This window comes from Dendronephthya gigantea, unplaced genomic scaffold (genome assembly GCF_004324835.1).
Source record: "Dendronephthya gigantea isolate DGI-Jeju-01 unplaced genomic scaffold, DenGig_1.0 000069F, whole genome shotgun sequence".
Taxonomy (NCBI): Eukaryota; Metazoa; Cnidaria; class Anthozoa; order Malacalcyonacea; family Nephtheidae; genus Dendronephthya; species Dendronephthya gigantea.
The window spans coordinates 878,470-902,354 of record NW_021163079.1 but is presented as its reverse complement, the minus strand read 5'-3'; the positions used below and the strand labels follow the sequence as shown (position 1 = coordinate 902,354).

At 36.4% G+C, this 23,885-nt stretch overlaps 3 protein-coding genes across 3 annotated transcripts; 2 read left to right on the top strand and 1 right to left on the bottom strand.

The window, feature by feature from the left end:
* Positions 1 to 301: 301 nt before the first annotated feature.
* On the bottom strand, positions 302 to 9,197 carry LOC114531206. The gene is made up of 7 exons (XM_028552852.1): positions 8,882 to 9,197; positions 8,366 to 8,486; positions 7,572 to 8,115; positions 6,661 to 7,096; positions 6,309 to 6,480; positions 391 to 564; positions 302 to 308 (listed from the first exon to the last, which is right to left on the bottom strand). Exons 1-7 carry the CDS (start codon positions 9,195 to 9,197, stop codon positions 302 to 304), a joined length of 1,770 nt encoding a protein of 589 aa, XP_028408653.1.
* Positions 9,198 to 20,370: 11,173 nt separating this feature from the next.
* Positions 20,371 to 22,894, top strand: LOC114531204. Its single transcript, XM_028552851.1, has 4 exons — positions 20,371 to 20,382; positions 20,466 to 20,606; positions 20,975 to 21,752; positions 22,097 to 22,894. The coding sequence occupies exons 1-4, from the start codon at positions 20,371 to 20,373 to the stop codon at positions 22,753 to 22,755; spliced, it is 1,590 nt and encodes a 529-aa protein (XP_028408652.1). The 3' UTR covers positions 22,756 to 22,894.
* A 26-nt stretch (positions 22,895 to 22,920) lies between these two features.
* Positions 22,921 to 23,676, top strand: LOC114531203. The gene has a single exon (XM_028552850.1). It carries the CDS (start codon positions 22,921 to 22,923, stop codon positions 23,674 to 23,676), a length of 756 nt encoding a protein of 251 aa, XP_028408651.1.
* The last annotated feature ends 209 nt before the right edge of the window (positions 23,677 to 23,885 follow it).

Genomic DNA, 23,885 nt, shown 5'->3' with positions numbered 1-23,885 from the left:
TGCAAATGGTTGTGGTAAATCTTCATCACTGTCCACTACATCAACAGTTTGAACTTCTAAAAATGGAATTGTAAACACCCATTAGTGTTATGCAAGCTCACTTTACTTGCACTCCTTTATGGTAAACCTGATTTATTTAAAGAATCTGCAAAGGCTATTAGCCAGCTCGTTGTACATGCGTCTCATCTCTAAAGTGAACATACCCCAGGTCTGCTCCACAGTTTGTGATGCAGCCATGGGCACAGATAAATATACAGGAATATATATGAATATATTTATGGTATATAATACTACAGGTACATTATGTCCTGAATATTATAACAAACATAATTACAGTATAAGCAACAGGTATAGCTGCTAGAATGGCTATAAAAAGTGATAACAGTGTACCTGTCCTTCCTAAAAAGATGTTGAGCAGCCTCGTCAACATTTCCATTTGCATCAGAGAGAGCATTGTTTATATCTCGAATGCTTGTGTCAGGGCATAGCTCTTTTAAAATCCCTACGCTGTTTCTGGAAAAACTGCTGCTGGTAGTTGGTACATCGTCTTGTGACCCACTTGCACTGAGTGAATATAAACAACATAGAGAAAAATTAAAATCTGACTTATATTACTGTCACTCCATCAAGGGTCGACAATTCAAGGATCTAACAGCTTTAAATTGATAGTCTCAGATTTTATGAATAATTAAATAAGCCCCCCCTCTCAATTAACCCCCCCCCCCTTCCAAAGGGCGTGAAAAGAATAAGCCCCCTGGAGGCTTAATAGAATGAATACGGTATGCAGGCTCAGATTATTATTATATGAAGAGAATATTACATGGGTGCACAAAAATACCAGATTCATATCTCACGAGTGAGTGGAGCGAACAAGCATCCATGTATTTTTCTGTTTATTATGTAAATGACTGACAGTCTTTGAAAAGCGCTAATTCTCACAGAAAAGCGATAATTATTATGGATAATCTCACATGTGAGATTATCAGTTTTATCAGTGTTTGAAATCTCTATAAAGCAATGTAACTTTATATAATAAACTGCAATCATTAATATACAGTACAGTACCCATCATTTATAACTTCCTCAATTGTTGCTTGCCTTTTCTAAAAAGCAACAACAACAGTAGCATTCAGATTGTGCAGGATAGTTTTAACCTGGAAACTGGTCATACTGTATGTAGTATGTACATATTCTCTTGATTATACTTGCATTTGCCATATTGGTAGATGAGCATCATACATGTATACCAGTATCCTATTGTGGTATGTTCAAATGATCTTGTCAATTGTCTCATAATGTGTATGTGTGATTGTTACAAAGGCTGTTGAATGACTTGGAGGTAATTAGAGGCCCTAGGACTATAAATTATATAGATGATTCCGCCTGTACAGTACATGCTAATTTTTTTGTTTTATGTTTGTTGTGATTAATTCTACATAGGTAGTTGTTGTGATTGATGATTGTCACCGCAAGCTGAATCCGGATTGTAGTAGTAGTTGACTGGGCAGGACAAGTTTCTGACGACACAATGTAATGAAATAATAAATTATTATTTATATTGCACAGATATCCATGTATATATGATCAAGTGCACAAGACCTAAAAAATTAGATTAAAAGTTACAAATATGTTCTAAATGTATAATTCAAAATACTAATAGAAAGTCAGTCTAAAAAAAGTGTCTTCACTAAACTTTTAAATTTTCTTCATTCCGTACATAATACGGCAGTTCATTCCAGATTTTCGGTGCCGCAGCCAAAAAGGCACAATCACCTAATGTCTCTTAGGGAAATTAAGAACCAATCCAGCAGGGACATTTTGTAAGTGCTGTAGCTTTGTTATTTGTGTAGCTGGTAGACCATATAAAATGCTATTGCAATAATCAACACGCCCTATTATTAAAGCATGAATCAGCTTTTGTGCCGTCAAATCGTAATATGCAGCCTCGCATGCACTGTTAATATTAACTTGAAGATTTAGATCGCTACCCATCCAAGTGCCATAATTGAGGACACCCGCACATCAGCAACAGTAAGAGAGTTCGTAAGAACTTTCAAAATCTGTTGCCTCATACCAATCAGGATAAAATCTGTTTTTGCCTCATTAATCTTAAGTTTGTCACATAACACCCAGGCTTTTATATCCCGTACACAACGTCACACAGCAGCAAAAACATTTTCAACAGTGGCTTGAATGCTATATACAAGTCAGTGTCATCCACATATGCATGAACTTCAAACAAATGTCTCTTAATTTCAAACAACTTGCTAGCATACAAAATGTGAATATTAAAGGGACCAAGACATGAGCCTTGAGGAACACCTATGAAACATACTGAATGTTCAGATAAATAGGAGCGATTTTAGAATACCCGGCCACTGGGCGAGCGTTACCTGTTATCACAATACAATGATACAAAGTCGGAATAATACGTCATGTTAGATGTCATAACGCATAATGCTTAAACACTAACCTATTAGAAAAAATGCATTAGCAAGAAATGAACTAAGTTAAGTAACTATATCAACTAAAAATGAATTAACAAGAAATTTAATGTGAGGGAGCAATTTTAATAAGACTGGGCAAGGTATATTTTTTCAATGATACGATGATACGATGACACAAAGTGAAAATAATGACGTAATGTCAATGTGAGTGAGAAATTTTAATAAGACCATAACATATAAATTACTCTATAACAAACTATTTACAAGTGGTGAAATATGTGGCGGATCTCGAAGCAGTCTGAATAAATTACACAGTTGAATTAAAAAACACCTTAATATCAATGCTATTGGTTATGGGTTTCAAAAGAATATTTTTGAATAAAAATCTAGCAATGTAATTCGATTTTAAGCTGAAGTAATTTATTCTGAGTATCCCTAGATTTGCCACCGCATAAAATGTTGCATAACAAATGCGAAACGTGTTCATATAACATTGGTCTTGGTAGTGGCTACATGCAAGTACATTTGGCAAATTCAGAAACTCACTTGCAAGGATATGCTCATTTCGAACCTATATCGATCATGTGTTTGCTTGTTCTTCTGATAGCATACCCTGGTTGACTAGCAATCGCTTTATGTGGTTTGAGAAAGCTGTGTGGCATGGGCGGCTATACTTCTGTTCATAAATCTCCCGTTTTAAAAAGCGTCAGAAGGCCAGGAGTCGACTGAGGTAGGGATTTTCTTTACGAAAACCGTTGTTGGTTTTGGAGCTCTTGCCACTCTTGCGACGACTAATGCCCCATACTGTTGACACAACTGTTGCAGGGCATTATCGAATTCAGTTGCGGTTACCAGTCGAAGAGAAGAAGGCGACACGGATTGTTTGAAAGCCCTGTATTATGTTAAGACAGGACCGGGAAAGGACAGTATTGCCGTTTTTATATCAAATTGCGTGGGTTGATGACTCACCTTGTCGCAAACGTCATTTGTTATGGATTGAATAAACTAAAAGATTAATTGAGATGATTTGTCAAGGTTTGCATACAGCTAGCCTTTTACAATTACGTTTTAGCAATAAAACGTTAGTATTATTTAAGGTATTTACAATACGATTTACCTGGGAGATGGCGTCCTTTTGTTGTTCCAAATGATTTACCAAAGCAATTGCGCGGTCAAGTGTTTCCTTGCTGATCTCAGTTGGAAAATCTTGCACGTCTTGGCCATGAAGTATTATTTCTGTGGCATGGGTGAACACGTGTAGAGCAAGGGCGATTCGCGGTATGTGGTCAGACTTCTTTGACTTAGGAGGCATTTGTCCTTCAAGGATAGCCACGTTGACTTCAGCGGCGAATGATGTGTTCATGTCCTGAAACTGTCGTTGCGCGTCGTTGTCAAAGGTATAGTTGTAGGTGTGCTGTTCATGAATGTCATTTATCGCGATGAAAATCGCAAGGAAGCTATCGATCGGCTCTGTCTCAATATAATCGTTAGCATCAGCCTGCTGTTGTGATGTAGGACGTAGAACCAAAGGAATGGATATGAGAAAGCGGTCAATAAGTCCATGGCCTTGGTCCATTCGTGCGATAAGTTTTGCTGCGTTTTGTATTTGCGTGCAGCCTAGAATTGAGAAGGGAGTCTTCGCAGGTATTTCACGCGTTGTTTCCGTGCTGTAGTGGTAGGTGGCTTGTTCTCCAGAAAATAGTTTACATAGCAATTGGACGTCGCCACTGGCAGTTTCATCATCTGACTTTAACCGTTTATTGAGCACGTCATATATTTCTGATGACACAACCTACGCTTTGCTGTTATCTGCTATCTGCTTAAACAGGGCAGAAGAAGTCGCTCTACCTATAAGTAGATCGTCATCTGGTTTCGTGACTGCCAAGATAGGTGTTGTCACCCTGTGGTCCACTGCTGCTGATTTTCCAGCCCCAGATAGCCGACGAACATGGTAAAAATATTTGGTATTTGTTCGTGGTTCCCGATTTTAACTGTGGCTTCGTTCTTTGCAAGGATAAATGCGGTTGTTGTTAAAAGAGTTAACACAAAGTAACCAATTGAGCTTCCAAGCGAAATGGCTTTATTCTTTATAAAACGCTTTATGTTGAGACTGAAGAGATTGGTATGGTCCTAGGCAATACCTGAAATGCGTCTCTGAAGAGTTGTCCAAGTCCTTTCATGTTGCCTTGAAACTTTAGTCAAAGGATTGCCTGCCATAACTATTTATTTTATAAGAGCACGGTTGTAGATGTGACCAGCTCAGAGCGGTGTGTGGAAATATGAAACAAGAGCGTGGCATCGTTAAACAGACGCAAGTTTGACAGTTTGTGAATTGTGTAATCCAAACGGAGGTGCGAGTATCCGATGTGCATGTATCCGTGTGCGTGATGTGATTAGCATTTCTCGCAGCTATAAATTTTTAGTGTCAGGAAATCCATGTCAGGAAACAGCCCTGAACAGTGAAAAAAATTTTGTCCAAGACATATTTTGTTTATTATTTATGAATGTTTTTTGACCAAGTTTGAAGCTAAAGATTGGAGAATTGCGGCAAGAAGCCTTTTTAAATTTTACCAATTTCAACGGTGACAATCGCTATATGCATATTCTGCAGTGTTTTTTTTAAAACGAAGAGTACAAGTCATATAGCATTGATATGTGAGCTAAATTTATGATCCGAGGCATTAATGTAATAGCATCAATAAGCGCAGTTTTTTAGAAGGAGAAAAAAATGTGAAGTGTCATCGTATATATAGCACGTGTTACACGTATCAGACCACAGATATAGCGTCTTCTTTAATTACTTTATTAGTTAATATTTAATTAGTTAATATTTACGATAAAATACCTTTTATTAAGCTTACTTTATTAAAGTTATTATTAGGCTAAACCCCAAGCCTAATAAACATTTTGCGTCGCGGATTGTGTTAGTGCCCACTATTTTGGTTTAGAGCCTTAACAGTTGATGCGAATGCGCCTGAAATTTTCGAACCCACTGTTAATTAATTGCATGGCATCAGTGGCACCACTGTGAGGAGGAAATGTTCACTGGTGCACAAAAATCTTTAACATGTTGAATATCCGACGCTGAAAGCACGCGTGCCAGAAAACACAGAATACGACACCGCACACTTGTGGAAACAGCTCGGCCACCAGCCCCGTGATTTGTAAAATGCGGTTTTTTAAGAACAAGGAATATATATGTGGTTTCATCTGTAATATTTGTATAAAGAAGCAGATACAAGTGATATTTAGGCCATATATAATGTGTTAATTGTGTTTTTTTTAGAACGAGGCATATACATGTTGTATTTATTTATAATGGGGTATTTTTTAGAACGAGGCATATATACATTTGGTATTTAGGTTATATATAATGCAGATTTTTTAAGAACGAGGCATATATACATGTGGTATTTAGGTTATATATAATGCAGATTTTTTAAGAACGAGGCATATATTTGTGTCATATATATTATTAATGATGCACGGTTCTGTTATTACAAGACCTACGTAAGCTATATGGAAATGGTTGTCATCGCAGGACTGATTGACAGTTATAGAGGAAGTGGCAGTTATGAGGTGCTGTATTCATAGTAAACTGAGATAGCGTGTAATACTTAGTAATACCATGAATGAGAAATGAACTTTGTACTGAGAGAAATGATATGAATTTATTATCAAAATAAAAGATAGCTTTTAGTTTATGGTGTTATTTATTAGTTTATAATTAGTCTGTTTAGAAATCATTGGCTTGCAAAGTTAGGTGTAAGAAACTCACAATAATTTAACCTCCATAACATATTGGGCTATGCTATATAAGATTAATCAGACTTTCTTGTGCTAGTAGTTTAATTAGTATACCTGCAATATGTCCCAAGCCAAGAGAAGCACATCATTTTGGGGTGCCAGTAGTTCAATGTCGCATGGTATCCCTCAAGACAGCTAGTCTGTGCATCAGGAGATAGTTTTTTAATGTCATTCAGAATCCTGGTGTTCATAAGAATTGAATTCAGTTTTTCATGACTCTTTGTTCCTATATAAAATAAGAGTTGGTTAAAGTTTGTGAAAATGTGATGCAACAACAGACCTAAAATATTTTTTTGTTTATCAAAAAAAGTTTGCACATGTTAGAATTACTCTGGTTTGTGCAAAAATATTACTGTAGCTGTGAATATAATGTAACAGGATCTGCTAAAGCAGGTTAGTGCAGTACCTATCTTTATCCATTTTCTACGCTGAATTTCATCATGAGCACAAGTTGGAAATAACGGATCTGCATGTCCTGTATGTCTATTGGCAACATGCATCATAAAGGACTTCCACTTCGCCAATATAAGTTGCTCAAAGCCTTGCTTTGTGCTTGTGGCACACCAATATACATGTCTTCGGACTCCTTTCACCCAGTCATTTATTCTTTTATAACCTTTCTTTTTGCCAGCCTTCAGCATTTTTTTCGTGATAGATTTGGCAACGTGCCATATATCATAAAAATGACTGGTTTTGGGCTGGTGCTCTCTGATCCATTTAGCAATGCCAAGGTGCCTGTCCGAAATGAACACAGAAATTGCAAGTCCTGCCAATAACAAGAAGTCAAAGCACTGTTTTGCTCCTTGTAACTCCATTGCTTGACTACTTCCTGCTTGATTGGCCTATAGAAGACAAATTTTAATATCAAAAATTAAAAACCATCTAGGCAATGGCAAATTACCATATTAGACCACTACAAGTAGACTGATAATAAGCTGCTGGAGTGCTTGTCAGATGTTGGGTAAAAAAACCATTTCAGATCATGTAATCATTAAATGGTCAAGATAATGTAGCTATTTTAAGTCATGTCATCATAATTTTATATTATAAACTGAGCAGATCAATTCGGATGCTTAAAAATCTACAGACAAAATTTAATCTACAAGCCTATATAATAATTAAGAGTTTGTATCAGGTTATCCCAAAAGAAACACACTCCCTTTCAAAAGTAAAATTTGTTTTGGATGAAATATGTGTATTAATAGGATAGCTGAAAGAGGGCAAGGTTAGCTTTTAATTTCCTAATAATTTGGGGGGTATTTTCTGGAATAAGATGAATTTTTATCCCTTCCTCTCTATATAATGATACATACCAACCTGAAGTAGCTCAAAGTGTACAATTTTTAAGGTGGTACAACAAAACATTGTGTAGAGCCCATATTTGGCACTATGGCCCATGGAATCGAACCTTCCGTCACCGCTCCATACAACATCTTTAGATCTCTTCAATTGCTCAATCATGTTGGCCCTGTATGTTTCCCAGTATCTCAATATTGCTGGAAAGACAAACTTTTTTTGATGGAGAAAGAATGTACGGATTGATATGACTGACAGCTTCATGTGTTTGCATAGCAGAAGAACCCGGCTAATTGAAGCTCCAGCCATCAACACAGCGAAACTTAGTAAAATGTTCCCAGCTGGATATCGTCCCAGTATATAGGGCTGACTTCGCCAGATAAATGGTTTATTCAGGCATTTGCTGCATCTTTGAACAACTGTTACCATCGTCCCATGTCTCTTCATAGTAACATTTGGACTCTGGGTTTTGCATTGAAAGCAAAACATTGTGAACAGATTTAACAACATTGTATAAAAAACAAAAAATTTTGGTTCTTCATGAGCTGGTATGCCAGGTTCTACCCTGAAATGTAAAAAAAGTAATGATAGTTTAGAATACAATTCACACAAATTACTTATATGATAAATGAATAAACTATATAATTATACACAACAGCATTTTGACCATGGTGTGAAGGATATGTTGGAATTTAATAGGACTAGTAATTTTAGAAAAGGAATTTGGTTTGTCCTAAGTAGTTTAGAATAAACTACATTAAGAACTTGCTAATGTAATACATAATGCCAATAAATTGACACTGCAGTATACATACTTTACTGTATTTTTGGATTCCACACAAGGATCTTCATTATCTTCATCATCATCATCATCAGGACCCTCTATAAATTCCTCTTTAAAATTCCAGTCTGGATCTTCATTTTTGTTACTCTTGGCTGGTATTAAAATAGATTAATCCAAAAACTGGCAATGTGGTTGGCTGGATGACAGTGCATCCTACACTCACATCCGTTGTTAACCCATTGTAGGTGGCAGTGCACCCAGATGTCCCTTCTTAATTCACATGACTAAAGGATGGCATTGACGTTGGTCCGAGTACCTAAACGTATATTGCAAGAATTACGTTAATTTAAAAAATAAAGTATTGATATAAATCCGTTAAGAAGTAGCCATCTGACCGCAGGTCATAACTTATTTATTACAGGAATAAATAACTAAATATAGTGGAAAATCGCTTACCTGTCTCTTAATCATTCTCTTATCTCGAGTCGTTAAATCTTGTATATCGTCCTGCTTTACCTTTCGAGCCGTGTCAATTGTTGGAACAGACCCTTTGACCAGTCGTCTGCAGCCCTTTGAAACTTCAACATAAACACTTTCTGGGTCAAAGAGATCCAAGCGACGAGTAAAACAAGTTTTTCAAAATGAACTGAACACAACACAGACGTTTGAGATTGCTTAAATCCTGGCCTATGCCTCCGAACAAATTTAGTCCATTTTCGCTTTAAAATGTCATCTGATGGAAAAGTATGCATGGATATACCTTCTGTCAAGCTAGTATTGTTACAACTTATATTTCCCGGCCCACCAGCGACGCAAAACTTTCCACTAACCCTTCTTTTGCGATCTCTTTGAATGCTCGCCATATTTTTTGTTTACCGCTCTTTGGAATATGCACAACCAATGACGTCACACGACCTCCAAATTAGCGGACAGGAGTGTCTCAACATTTCGGACAAAATCAACAGTTTTCAACCATAAAACCCTTACTTTCTTTTAACCGTTACCCCTGAAACTTTCAGCATTGAAAGAAACAGGTTCAAATGTTACTTTCATGCTATTTGATATACTTTGAAATTTTCATTGCATAGGCACTTTAAATGTCTCTATCAAGCAACACTGAAGTATTATAACACTAGAGCAGGTGATGACTTCAATCAAATGAAAATATTAATCCTTGCGCCAAACGGCAAAGCTTCTTACATTATTAAAGGTGTGACAATACACAGTTCACTTGCAATCCCTGCATGTCAATCATTAAAAAATTACAAATCACTTGATTCAAGTAGATTAAACACCTTACGGTGCCAACTTGGAAGTCTGAAACTTATATTTTTGGATGAGATCTCAATGGTTGGCAGTACAATGTTCAACATTCAAATAAATAATAGACTCAAAGACATCAAAGGAAGCAAAGAAGACTTTGGTGGTGTAAGCATCATTGCAATAGGTGACTTATTTCAACTAGAACCTGTTATGGATAGGTATATATTTAAGAATCTGGACAACTCAAAATATGGCGTTCTTGCTCCGAACAAATGGCAAGATCACTTTAATATGTTTGAATTAAAAGAAATAATGCAACAGAAGGAAAGCAAAGTGTTTGCTGAGATATTAAATAGACTTCGGGAAGGAAAACACACAAAGGAAGACATATTGAAACTCAAAGAGTGATAAAAGAAAATAGCAGCGCAGATCCTATGAATGTCCCTCATTTGTTCATACAAAATAAAAAGGTAAATGAATTCAATGAGAGAGTGCATAATGCAGGACCCAGTGAAAAGTTTTCAATCAAAGCAATAGATAGTGTTATCGGTGCTAACTCTGTTCAACTTCGAGATAAAATCTTAAGTCAAATACCAGATGATCCGAGAAAGACTAAGCAAATTGTTTCAAACCTTAAATTGTCAGTTGGAGAAAAGAACTGAGATAGCATTAAATATACGGACTAATGATGGCATAACAAATGGTGCTGGCAATGTTGTTAAAAAGATTAAAAAGAAGACCAGACATGAAAATAGACATCTGTATATTGAAGATATTCATTCCACATGGACTCCAATAAAACCAATCACTACTCAGTTTGCTGTTGGAAGAAACAAAATTGCACAAATTGTAAGAAAACAGTTTCCTCTGAGACCTGCAGCAGCAAAGACAATTCACCGTTCACAAGGTGACACTGAAGAAAAAATTGTTGTAAATTTCAACACTAGAAGAAAAATCCCTCATATACATTATGTTGGTTTGAGCAGAGTGACAACAATTGAAGGCTTATACATCACTGATCTTTGCGAAGATAAAATAGCTGTCAATCCACAGGTGGTAGCTGAGATGGAGTTATTGAGGAAAGAACTTCAACTGACTCTTAGTGTTACTCCTATCTACAAGACAGACCAGATCTCGTTTAAACTATGTTATTTAAATGCACGGTCATTGCATAAACATATTGATGATGTTATCTATGATTTAAATTTCACAAATACTGACATCAATATTTTCTCCGAAACTCAATGTATCAGCTCAGATAATGATGGTATGTACTGGATTGATGGTTATACTTTGTTCAGAAATGATAGCCATTCTTTGATCTCACGACCTTTTGGTGGCATGGCAATTTTTAGCCGAGTAGAATTCTTACCAGGATATCCAGTTTCTAATAATAATAACAGCATTGAAGTAACTCTCATAAAAGTGATGATTCTTCCTCATGTTACCATCATTGGTATATATCGATCCCCCAGAATTCCAGTACAACAGCTGTGTACAGCAATAACTACAGTTTTGACCTCTTCAAACTCAAAATTTAACATCTTCATTGGTGATTTCAATATCAATTGGTTGGATGAAGAAAGTAGAAGACCACTGTATGACATTTTTATCAAAGAGAATAACTACAGACAATTAGTTTTCAATGTCACTGCAGAAAATCAGACGTTAATTGATCATATATACACAAACTTGCCAGAATCAGAAATTACTTCACACATTTTAGAAACTTATTTTTCAGATCACAAAGCAATATGTGCATTAGTCAATTGTTTTCATTAAAGCAAATAATAAGCGGCATAGTTGGCAGAAGTTTAGCTAAAAAAAGGTTGATTGTCACTTTATCACCAGGTAAGAAAACGTTTTAACCACACACACACACCCGTATTTTCTTTTCTAGCTCCTTTTTTAAGACGCCACATTATCATTCTCCTTTACAAAATTTAATTTTCCTTTTTAGATGAATGCAACCTTTTTAAAGAATGTATTGGCATATTAACAATGGGACATTCCTCTTGCACAAAATTTAAATGCAAACTCCATGGCTATCATGAAACAAAGAAAGAAATCATATCTCATTTGGATAATGGATGGATCGAATTTATTAGAATATTGGAAAGTGCAAAAACTAAACTTGTGATCAAACGATATGAGTTTTATCAACGACGCAACTTGTACGGATTTCCTGCAGTATAGCTATGTTTTTTCTACTGTGGCTATTCTAAAACTGGAACTGAAATTTCCTGCCGTTTCAACATTGTCTGCAGTTTCTACGGATTCCAATTGTGACCTATAAGCCTAATTCACTACATTCTTTTCGAGAAACACTGCTGATTTAACCATTACTCCTGCCCATTGAAGCGTAATGAACATGATTTTAACTGTGTTGCGTTGTATTGACACTATATTCTGTCTGATTTCATTAATACTGTACTTTTGACCTGTCATATGATATGGACTATAAAGGATAACCGTATATTCTAAAAAGTTACTTATAAAATTCACTTGTTATATATTGTTGGCACTAAGTACTAATTAAAATACGAGCGGCCGATCTGTATGGGTATTTACATTGTAAATCGTATTTTAACGTGCTTGTGAAATGAATAAATTAAGCTCATTGCAAATTCTCGCCAGTGGAAAACCGCCTTAATATTCGCTATTTATTGAAATCCAGACATACACAAGACGTGAGACCTGTAAGACGTAAAAACTTATGAAACTCTTATACGTCTTTAATTATTTGTTTCTTTCTAGAGGCACATTATATTGATATCAAGCCATCTATTCGTGTTGCCTTCCTATATGCTTGCCCTAACCTGCTTGCCGCACGCAGATACATGTACACTTAGCGTACCTATTTTTTTGACTTAATTTAAGCTCTTAAAGTTCGAGCTCTTGCCTTTCTTGGGTTCAGGTTTTTCAGTTTTCCCAAAACTGTTGCAGTATCATCAAATTCATATCTGCATCTGATGGATCATCAGGTATTCCTTCAAATTGAATAGCCAAGTCAGAAACACTTCATGGATTATAAGTGTTCATATGTTCTATTAGGCTGTTGAGCCAGCAAAACCCTTATGTGTTAGATGTATCTTCAAGGTAAAGTTGACTAAGCAACAACTACGTGTTGATTTTATACTGGAGATATGTTCGACCTCTGACCACCATGACTTTGGGTTTGAACTTTTTTAGATTGTTGACTTTTGAGGTGAAATAATTTACCCAACAGGATTTTTCATTCTATTCACTTTATTTCGGTAGCATTTTAAGAAGATAGCATTATTAGATGAAAAAGCGCATTATGAAAGCTTAATTAGATCCATCGTAATTATCGCTACTCTGGTTTTAATAAACGAAAGTACTCACCACACAAAGATTAACTTTCACAACCCAACGTTTGACACTCCGGTCTAGTGCCTTTTATTAGGGGTGATCTGATGTTGAAACTCAGTTCCTTATATACTCTCAAAATGATGTCATCTATCAATCAGATGTAAATATTCTTTTGGCAAATAGCTTCCGTCATCCCTATTTAGGGCACAAGACTCGCATAATTAGATGAAAAGGCGCATTGTTGAAGCTTAATTAGATGTTTCAAATCTCCGGTTATCCAGGGGGATTCATTTCTATTTGCATATTTGACATATTTTTCAGGCATAAGAATATCATGGCCTGTTTTAATAAAAAAGCTTAAAGCATCACATTTGTCATCACCAGATATGGATCGAGGACATGTTAACCCCAATTGCCAATCAATGTTACTTAAATATCGACCAAGTTCTTTTTTGCATGGCTGCTGCATATCTCTTTTTATGACTGTTCTACTCGAGTCCCTAATGATCTTTTAAATTTGGGCTCGAAAACTGTCACATTATGGTCTGACAATCCAAAAGGGGAGTGTGATGTGTATTGTAATGTTTGTGCATGTTCGTGAGTATAAGATCCAAAGTCGCATGGCTGCCAGTTGTTTTAATTGAAAGTTGTGGCAAAGGTCTTTAGAATTGAAATCACCAGCTATTATAATGCCACAACCAGGAAATAAACTTTCAACAAGCGTTAGTGATTCTGATAGATACTCAAAGAGATTGCTATGCCGTTAATTGCTCTTGGCAACCTTGAAGGTCAAATGTGTGTCCATAAAACTTCAAAGTCAGGGTGTTCAATGTCAGATAATCGCTTAGAAATAATGTGTATTCTTTATGTGCATGCATACTCCACCATGGGTACCAAGAATGCGATCTCATCTTGGATTAGGAGATGGTAGTCAAGTTTTGTGACACGAGTGTCACCAACTGATTCCCTTAGCCACATTCCTGTAATAAAAACCAAATAAAAACTCTGTTCAGAAGTGAGAATGTAGCTCATCAATCTTGGGAGCTAAGGATATTTATTACATAAGTCAGCAGCATTCTCAGGACAAATTCAGTCTTTTGAAAGCAAGTTGTGCTACTATATTTGTTGATCTTTACCGTAATTAGGTTGCTTGGGTTGCACCTATTTTGTTTATACCTACGATTTCGCGAGGAGGTTCTAAAATTTAAATGCAAACTCCATGGCTATCATGAAACAAAGAAAGAAATCATATCTCATTTGGATAATGGATGGATCGAATTTATTAGAATATTGGAAAGTGCAAAAACTAAACTTGTGATCAAACAATATGAGTTTTATCAACGACGCAACTTGTACGGATTTCCTGCAGTATAGCTATGTTTTTTCTACTGTGGCTATTCTAAAACTGGAACTGAAATTTCCTGCCGTGTTTCAACATTGTCTGCAGTTTCTACGGATTCCAATTGTGACCTATAAGCCTAATTCACTACATTCTTTTCGAGAAACACTGGTGATTTAACCATTACTCCTGCCCATTGAAGCGTAATGAACATGATTTTAACTGTGTCGCGTTGTATTGACACTATATTCTGTCTGATTTCATTAATACTGTACTTTTGACCTGTCATATGATATGGACTATAAAGGATAACCGTATATTCTAAAATTACTAGGTTACATGCAAGGTAGGGAATACTGCGGTAGCGATATTAGATCTTAGATTTCGACTGGAAAATATATGGACTGAAAAAAAAAACTATTGGTGGATCGGCAAGGTAATTTTAAAAATGCTTCTAAACAGTTGCAAGACAAGTGACTTATTTTATTTGTCTTAGTTGCCTACTCTTTTCCCAATATCAAAATATATTAGAGCAACATGCACTGTCTTTGATTTTCATTTCACCCAACGAAACACCCAGCTAACAAAACAGTAATTAGAGTCTAAACCAAGTGCTAGAAGAATTAAGTGTTCAACGTCCAAACACTGAAACTATACATGTATATGTTCTACAAGCTCAATTTCAATGTTAAATGTTCTGAATAGCAACCACATTTTTTTTTTAAACTTTTGCAGCCACGGTTAACAGAAATTCCATTATATCATCATCATTTAGACATTCAAAAGTTTGTGTGTTATTCGTCTGCTCTTGGTAGATTTTAAATAATTCTTTAAGTTTGTCATCGAATAGGAGCAACTGTTTGAACTTTTCCTCCCTGCTGAAAAAGAACATTTGCCAACAAATATTGTTGACATTTAGCTTGAAGCTGTCCCAGACCATATTCTGTGCACTTCCCAGTTTTTTTCGAGGCATTTGGGACCAACTTAGATTGGCACTTTAGGCAAGATGCAAATTGTTGCAACGATAAAACTCCGTCCGCCTGCTAAGTAACAGATTGTGTGTTCGATACCGCTTCTGTTGATGGGGTATCTTGCCTGCTTATTGATGTTTGTGATATCTTGATGCTAGATAACCTATTTAAGTTGAGATACTTTGCCTTCTCGTATTCCTTAAGGACAACTTTCGATAGATCATAAGTAGATTCTGACGAAACTTTTGATATATAATTTTCCCACAACACAAAGCGGATTGTGCCTGATATCATCAAACTTCACCAAAACAGCAATAGGTAAATCTGGTGGATTGTGATGTTTTGCATAACTAATATTGACAACAGTTCCTGTTGCCCCATTGCAGAGGCACAACCAAGGCCCATAAGTTCATTGTTAACAAACTTTAGCACCTTTACAAATTAAAATAAGAGGTTGCAAACCAAATATTTCCTGAGCACTGACACTTTCTGCATTGGTACCAGAGTGTCTTGCACAAATTTCTGCAATAGGAGTTTCTAACTGCATTAGGCGATTGTTTTGCATAACTAATATTGACAACAGTTCCTGTTGCCCCATTGCAGAGGCGCAACCAAGGCCCATAAGTTCATTGTTAACAAACTTTAGCACCTTTACAAATTAAAATAAGAGGTTGCAAACCAAATATTTCCTGAGCACTGACACTTTCTGCATTGGTACCAGAGTGTCTTGCACAAATTTCTGCAATAGGAGTTTCTAACTGCATTAGGCGATCATAATTATATTTTGCAACTTCTTCATTGCTGTAATACAGTCTAGTAGCATCAATAAATTTATTTAGATTAGACAAAACTGTTGGCTGTCTAGTAAGGAGCTGTTTCCAGTCATTACAACTTAATTATCCATTTCAAAGTTGTGATAAGATGCCTTTAAATAACGTTTGATCATGTTGACTACCCCTTATCCTCTGATTAACATCTAATATAACTACATTGTTAAACATTTTATATGCTAGAAAACCTTGTTCAGCGATTGAATTAGATGGTTTACTATAATACAATGGCTTGTCACCAACGGGAGGAAGTTGGACAGGATCGCCATTTAAAATTACGGATTTTACACCAAACAAGTCCTGTAATCCAGTAGCTTGTCTACAACGTCTATCAATCCATCCCATTGTAGTTTGACCAAGCATAGAATATTCATGGATTACAATATAGTCAACTGGCAACAAATGTTTTCGCAAATTATCCAGGCTTTGGGCAGATAAATATTTTTGGGACATTTTACCAACTGGCAATTTCAAAAATGAGTGAATGGTTATGCCATTTATGTTAAATGATGCCTTGCCAGTTGTAGCAGTCACAATACACTTCTGCTGTAAATATTTTCTCACAGCATTAATTAGGAAACTTTTTCCTATTCCCCCTTCACCAATAATAATAAGCAAAAGTGGTTCTTTAGATTCGACATTGTTATGATTTACAATAATGTTATATGCCCGCTGTTGCACCTCAGTAAATGTACTTGTATCAACTTTGCTGTTGCATTCACATTAGGGAATAGTATAGTCACTCTTTTTTTACTTTGACCCATTTTGGCATTTCACCAATTTGCTGGGGTGTGTACCTTGCAGAATCTAAATGCCAATGACATAATGTATTACTGTTGGTATGGGGAGTTTCATTAATTAAGTTTATGATAATTAGAAAAAATCATCCATTCTTCCTGATCAGAACTTTCATTTTTTTCAAATAATTCATTCTTTTGTTGCATAACATTATCTAACACATTTTGCAATTGTTTTTCCCAATCTGGCACATGCTGGTTTGCAAATGGGGAATTTAAAAAGTTGAGCCACGAATTTACAAAAGTTGTGTCTGAATGTTCCTGGTTATCCCATGCATTGTTTTGTGAGTTTCTCCATGGCTTATACTTTAAAAGCTGGTATTTGCAATATAGTGGATAATTAATTCCTTTTGGATTTGAGAGTAACAAGGGAAGAAACTTTGGGAAGAAAATTTGGTGACCGTTTTACAAGCTTTTTTTTTACAGTCTCGTACATTGTTACAAATTCAACAAAACTCATTTTCATTACATGTGGGAACTTATTCTGAAAAATTGAATGGTTTGCATATTTATCTAATAATGAATAATTTGTACATTGATTATCTGTTTGTTTCTGATTTGTTTTAACAACAAGATGAGACCATTTAAATTCACAGGCAAAACGTCAAATGATGAACTATACAATTTTATTATTATTATTATTATATAAAATCTTTACAGAGGATTAAAAAAACATTTCAGTGTTCAAACGACACTGTTATCAAAATATGTCCTCTATTTACATGTAAAATAAGTTATATAAAAACAAGATCCCAATAGAACACAGCTAACCATATAAATAAAAATAGATATTAAAATATATCATTTGAAGTGTATGTTCAACATGTTTAGGAATTTGCAATAGTTTTGCTCATGTCTTATTTCAATAGGCAAATCATTATAGATTTTGGCACCATGAAAATAAAATGACTGCTTAGCAAATTCCAATTTCACTTTTGGAATATTTACTAGGATTCCCATATTTCTGGTGTTACGATTATGCTCATTAATTCTAAAGTACTCATGGAAATTGGTACATATTTGTTTATCTAAACATTGTCTCACAGTCATGCTCGTTTGTGTAGACTTTTCACGATAGAAGGTACCAGATTTTCCGAACTTGAAGTCATGTTTCAAAGTCATGTTTCGAACTCGCCTTTCGATCGATTCCATCTTACCCAATTGTGTGTCTGAGAAATGCAATTTAAGTATTCCCGTGTATGTCCTAATAGGTTGAATCATTGTTTGGTAAATCCTTAATACCGTGTCTAAGTTCATCGAATACCATAATTTATACAAAAGCTTCAGTCAATTACAAGATTTCTTATAGATTCTTATCGAGTATATGGCCAAGATACGTATATGTTTCTGTGTTGTTTATTAATGTTCTGCGAAATTTTACTTCCATCTGTCGACTTTGTAGTGAAATCCTCTTCGCCGTTCCAAATAGCATAACTTCTGTCTTCCCCTTATTCAGATTAATGACTAATTCATTCTCATCAAGGTATTCAGAAATATGTTTTAAGTCATCCGTTAATGTTCTTTCAATGAGTTCAACATTTTTTCCTGACGTGTAAATTACCGAGTCGTCGGCATACATCAACACCTGACTCTCGCGGATATAATCAACAAAATCGTTATAGAGTGTAATGGACAGTAATGGTCCCAAAATAGAACCTTAAGGCACCCCGCTACAAACTGGCCGCATATCAGATGTACTTGATCCGATACAAACAACTTGTTGCCTTTGAAACATATAATCAGTAAACAGTTCCAGTTCATTATCAACTATACCATATGCTGGGAGTTTACTAAGCAAAGTGCAGTGACTAAGTGTATTGAACGCCTTACATAGGTCAATAAACACAGTGCCCACCAGATTACCACGATCGACCTCTCTTCTGATGTTATCTACAAATAGTGTTGCCGCCAAATTTGTTGATCTATTTGGTCTATATCCGAATTGATGTTCCGTCAGTAAACTTTGCTCTTCTAAATGATCCATTAACTGTTGATGTATTGCCTTCTCTAAAATTTTGGATAAAGCAGGTAATACCGAGATTGGTTGATAATTACCTGGATCATCCCTAGGACCTTTCTTATGTATTGGGATCACCTTCGCAATTTTCCAAGCTGATGGTATTTTGTTTGTTCGTATAGCAAGGTTTATTATATGGGATAATGGTTGGTAAACATGCTCACAACGAGATAATCTAATTGGCGCGCCTCGCGAGTTGCGACAAAGTAGGCGCCAGTCGCGACAAAGCAGGCGCGAGTCGCGACAAAATAGGCGCGAGTCGCGACAAAAAAGGCGATTTTTAAACTAGGCTGCTTCAGAACGTATTAACAACGTTTTGAACTTCACGAAGCTTCTCCAGGTGTTTATAATATTATAAACAATGAAAAAAGATTATTCAGCGAAGTTGTGTCCAACAGCGGCGAAGATATGGTGGATTCGAATCATTCGATGGAAGAATCGAAAAAGAAAAAAGGCATTGTTAAATGGCTGTCAGCTTATCAGCTGGAAAATGAAAAGATTGCTGTTAAAAAGCCTTGCTGCTTAGCCAGGTGGTGTTTTGAACATTTAAAACTTTCTGACTCATTCATATATTAAACAATAAAATCAAATTAAAAAGTGGGAATTTATTGAGTTTAATCCATATTTACAGGCAGAGTTGGAAAGAGCTGATATAGACATAATAGATTTGACAATTTCTCCACAAAAACAACCTTCTGTTTTGGGGTTCTCATGCGGGGTGGTAAGTACTGCATGTATTTATAACCAGGGGGTGCGGAAGATCCTTAAGTGGGAGGCAAATAGCTGACAAATACAGATTTTTTTTCATCATGAAGCTCAAGACGTTTTAAAAATAAATAATAAAGCCATTGAGAAATTTGTACTATATGTATGAATCCTTACTTCAATCAATGCATGAGGAGGCATGTCACGATCAGAGCGTTGTCGCAATTAGTCACAATAGTCAATACAAACACCTGGGGTCGGTTGTATCAAGCCCATTTAGCTTTAACGGTGGTTAAGTTCAAAATAGTTCATTAAAAATGTTATTAATGACTGTTTTTCTAGAGTAACGAGAGTACTTCTGACGATGGAAATTCACTTGCTTTTTCGAGATGTGCCAGTCTGGAAAAAGTACGTAGCTATGTCTGTTTCGTTCAACTTCACAACTGATCCTATAGTAACTCCATGCAACAAATTAGTTTGAAATAAAGTCCATGCAGTTTCATGAATCATGTATATTCATTTAACAAATATTTATGGTAATTTTTCGTCAAAATTTCAGAGTTCATCAGATACTGAGAGGAGTCCGTCTATCTTACGAGTCCATAGTCACAACGTCAAAAAATTCCGACAATACATGACATAGTATTTGTTTAAAATTAGCAAGTCCCGTATTTGTAAATAAAACCAGAGAAATTTCGTTTACCATTGTTGCTTAATAATTCTATTGACAATTTATCTATCTATATAGATTTATCTATGTAGCAATCTATCTATTTATCCCATGTTGACGTCAGTATAGCTAATAGCTAGGATATGTGCATTTTTTCATTGCTTGGCATGATTGGAGTAATTTTTTAATGTTTATGTATGGGTTAGAGAAAAGCTTTGGAGTTTGAGTCTTGGGAACCAGAGGAAGATTGCACTCCTGGTGCTCCAGTGCTTCCGCTTGGCAGCTTCGGTTACAGCATACCAAAGGAGTTGGTCATCTTGTCAAGCGATGATGACGATGATGCGCAAGTGAGAATAACTTTATAATAACCCACCGGGAAATATCGGACCGAAATCAGACCGTACCACTAAAACGAGGCTCCCAGGACCACGACGGGACCATCGTTCTCGTGATATGGCTTTTTTCACACTTTTCAAATGTTACATGTCAAAATGAAAAATTATTTTTCATGCATGTGTAGCAGGAGGATGTTTCGCATAGCTGGGGAAAGTAAAACTTGAAATCTATCTCAATTGAATTTTAAATTTAAAACGACAAGGTTGTGACACGTTAAAGGGTCAATTTCTGCTCGGTTGAACAGAATATGAAATGTAAATCCTCTTGCTTGTAAATATCCTTCCCCATTTTCATTCCTAATGAACTTTTCAAACTTTAGACAGCAGTGGACATTGGTCACATCACTCGCTACATTGGTGAAAGAAAAAACGGAGAAGCAAGTACAAGCGTGAAGCTGGAGGACAAACCACAGTCAGGCTCCGGTGGAAATTTAAAGAGAAAAAATGAATCTGAAGCGATGAGAGAATTTAGTTCCAGTGATGACGGAGAAAGTAAAGGAGTTCGTGAATGGGATGAGAGCAGTGATTCGACATCCAATGAGGAATATAACACCGTTGGAAAAAATGCTAAACGATACCCTAAACACTTGTGGAACAAAGTTGAAGTGGAGCGAGTGAAAACGATTCCTGGAAATATTGATGGTCTGCGAGTATACGAGATCACCAAATCTGGAGAAGCGATGACGAAAACGTCGATGGTAAGAGATGGAAGAAAGTGGAAGAAATCCTCACAGACTCGCTGGGTTGGCTATGACAACGTGCGCTACTCCGATTGCTCTGGATCCTATATGTGCACAAATTCCGCCTGCGAGTTTAGAAAGGAATACGGCGTTATAAACAAAACACATTTCGATAGAAAAAAGAATTGCAGCGTATGTGGAAGTGCAGGAAAGTATGTAAAATGTGATGCGAGGCGTTACATCGCATCGTGCGGCAAGAAGACACGGGTCTATCATTGTGGAAAGCATACTTGTCCCACAACGAACGTTGAATTCAAAGATGGTGTAAAGGAAGAAGTTAGCAGACAGCTGCATGAAAACCCAAACCTTACTCCTTCACAGATACAAAGCAATCTCATTATTTCAAAAATGAAGCAAGGTACTAGTGGTTATATATAATTGCATATTACTATTATACCTTGAATTTCAATAATAGAGAAGCTGAACCATAATATGTATACAAACTATCCTAGAACATTTGCTCTAACGCATATAACTTATTTTTAGTCTCTACGCCAAATATACCCACACAACGAGAGGCACAAACCTATGTTGCTCGCTTACTTGACAGCATTTTTTTTGACGGGACAGGGTTTCGAAAATATGTACCGCACATTCCTGAATGTTATTTAGTACTTGAAACCTGGGGAGTCTGATATATATATCATAGCACATAAGCACATAAAATGCTAAATTTTCCGATGTTTCTGCATTATATTGCAGGTGCAGATTGGGACACGGTGGAGAAAACAGCGTCTGCCGTCACTGACAAAAAATCGATTTCGAATGAAAAGCAAAAAGTAAAAGCGTCAAATGAACCGCATGGGCATAATTACGAAGCAGTTGCTCACTTCAAACAATATGCTGACAAACGTGATCCTTTTTACGTGTACTCGATCAATGATAGGCGTGGCAATCCTAATAAACCTTCGCTAGTCTTTAAATCCAGCACATTGAAAGCTCAGTTTGCTTTGAAGATGGATCGAACTAAGGACAATGCATTAAGTGAGGAAGTTTGTTTCTTCGATGGGAAGGTTAGTAGATGCAAGGGTTTTGTTTCTCTTACGGCCAGTGTGTATCATCCGCTGCTGCAGAGAGTTGTTCCACTGGCAACAATGGAATGCGAAGCCGAAGACTCTCTTTCCGTTGAATATTTTTGGAAATGCTTCAATGAAGTTCTTCAGAAAGTAAGTGGCAAAAAGGACTATCTTTTTAACCCATGCGGATGGATAACAGATATGGCGGGGGCCAATATGGAAGGCTTAAAAAGGGTGTTTGGATCGGCTGTTCTCGAACAGGTAAAGACGTGTGAATTTCATTTTAAAGAGTGTAGGAATCGCCAATCACGGAAATTCAACCAAGAAGTTCGAGGTCGTTTTTAAATCACTCTGTAATTCACTGCTCGAAGCTCGATCTGCAACCGCCTACAAAAAGGCTAAAGATGATATAGATAACTTTATTTCAGAAAGTCCAGACCGTTCGAGCTTGACTACCTGGATAGATTGGTGGGACAAAAGACGTGCATTTATATTTCCTAAGGTCCTAAGATGAATTTAGCTGAGGTAGTTCATGCAAGTTGGAGTAAACGAGACAAGATGAACATGTCTCTTCTGGATGCAGCATACGCGGACGCTTGCGATAATGTGCAGCTTGAAGTCGATTATAAGGCGTTTCGTGATGGAGTTTCATGCATTGGTACAGGTCCTTCGATGCTTGACAAAAAACGAAATGCAACAGCAAATCAGCTAAAACTTGCGAAAACACTTGGTGAAGAGCTAACAAGAGAAGACATAACTGACAAGGACAGGACAGTTGCCCCTTCTGAAAGCGCAGTGCCCTTTACCACACCACATGACAGACATAACGCCAGTGTTATGAGCGGACCGCGAAAATCATCACAAGCAAGACCTGGTCGGTACAGAACAGCACGCAGCAAACATTTTAACGATCGCTTGGAGAAAGCTAAACAAGAAAAAGATTCATTAAAAGCAGAACATGTTAATAAAAATTCAATACATTGTGGTCTATCGTACACAATATCAACGTCGCAGTGTAAAACCTACCAAGTTTGTATAGGAACTCAGCACACGTGTGAATGTCCTGATTTCGCGAAAAGTCGTGGTAAGGATTTGTGTAAACACATTATTTGGACTCTGCTATACATTTGCAAAATTCCCGAAAACAATGCGACATTGCAACAGGTATCCCTTACAGATGATGAGCTGCAACGGATAGTGGCAAATACACCCAAGGAGATCTCAAATTCCTTTAGATGGGACGGCAAAAATAAAAAATCTCTGTGAAGAAACTCTCCTCGATTGCTTTATATTCCGATTTAATAACAACGATGTAGAAACCATACTACATGGAATAATAGTAACAACTGTAAGAGCGGCTAAGCATGACATACAATGTAAACAAAAGATAGATACTTACTATACATAAGCTGTAGTTTTAAGTGTCTAGTAATATCGTACTAACGATATTTACATGTCCGAAAGAGTTTAACACA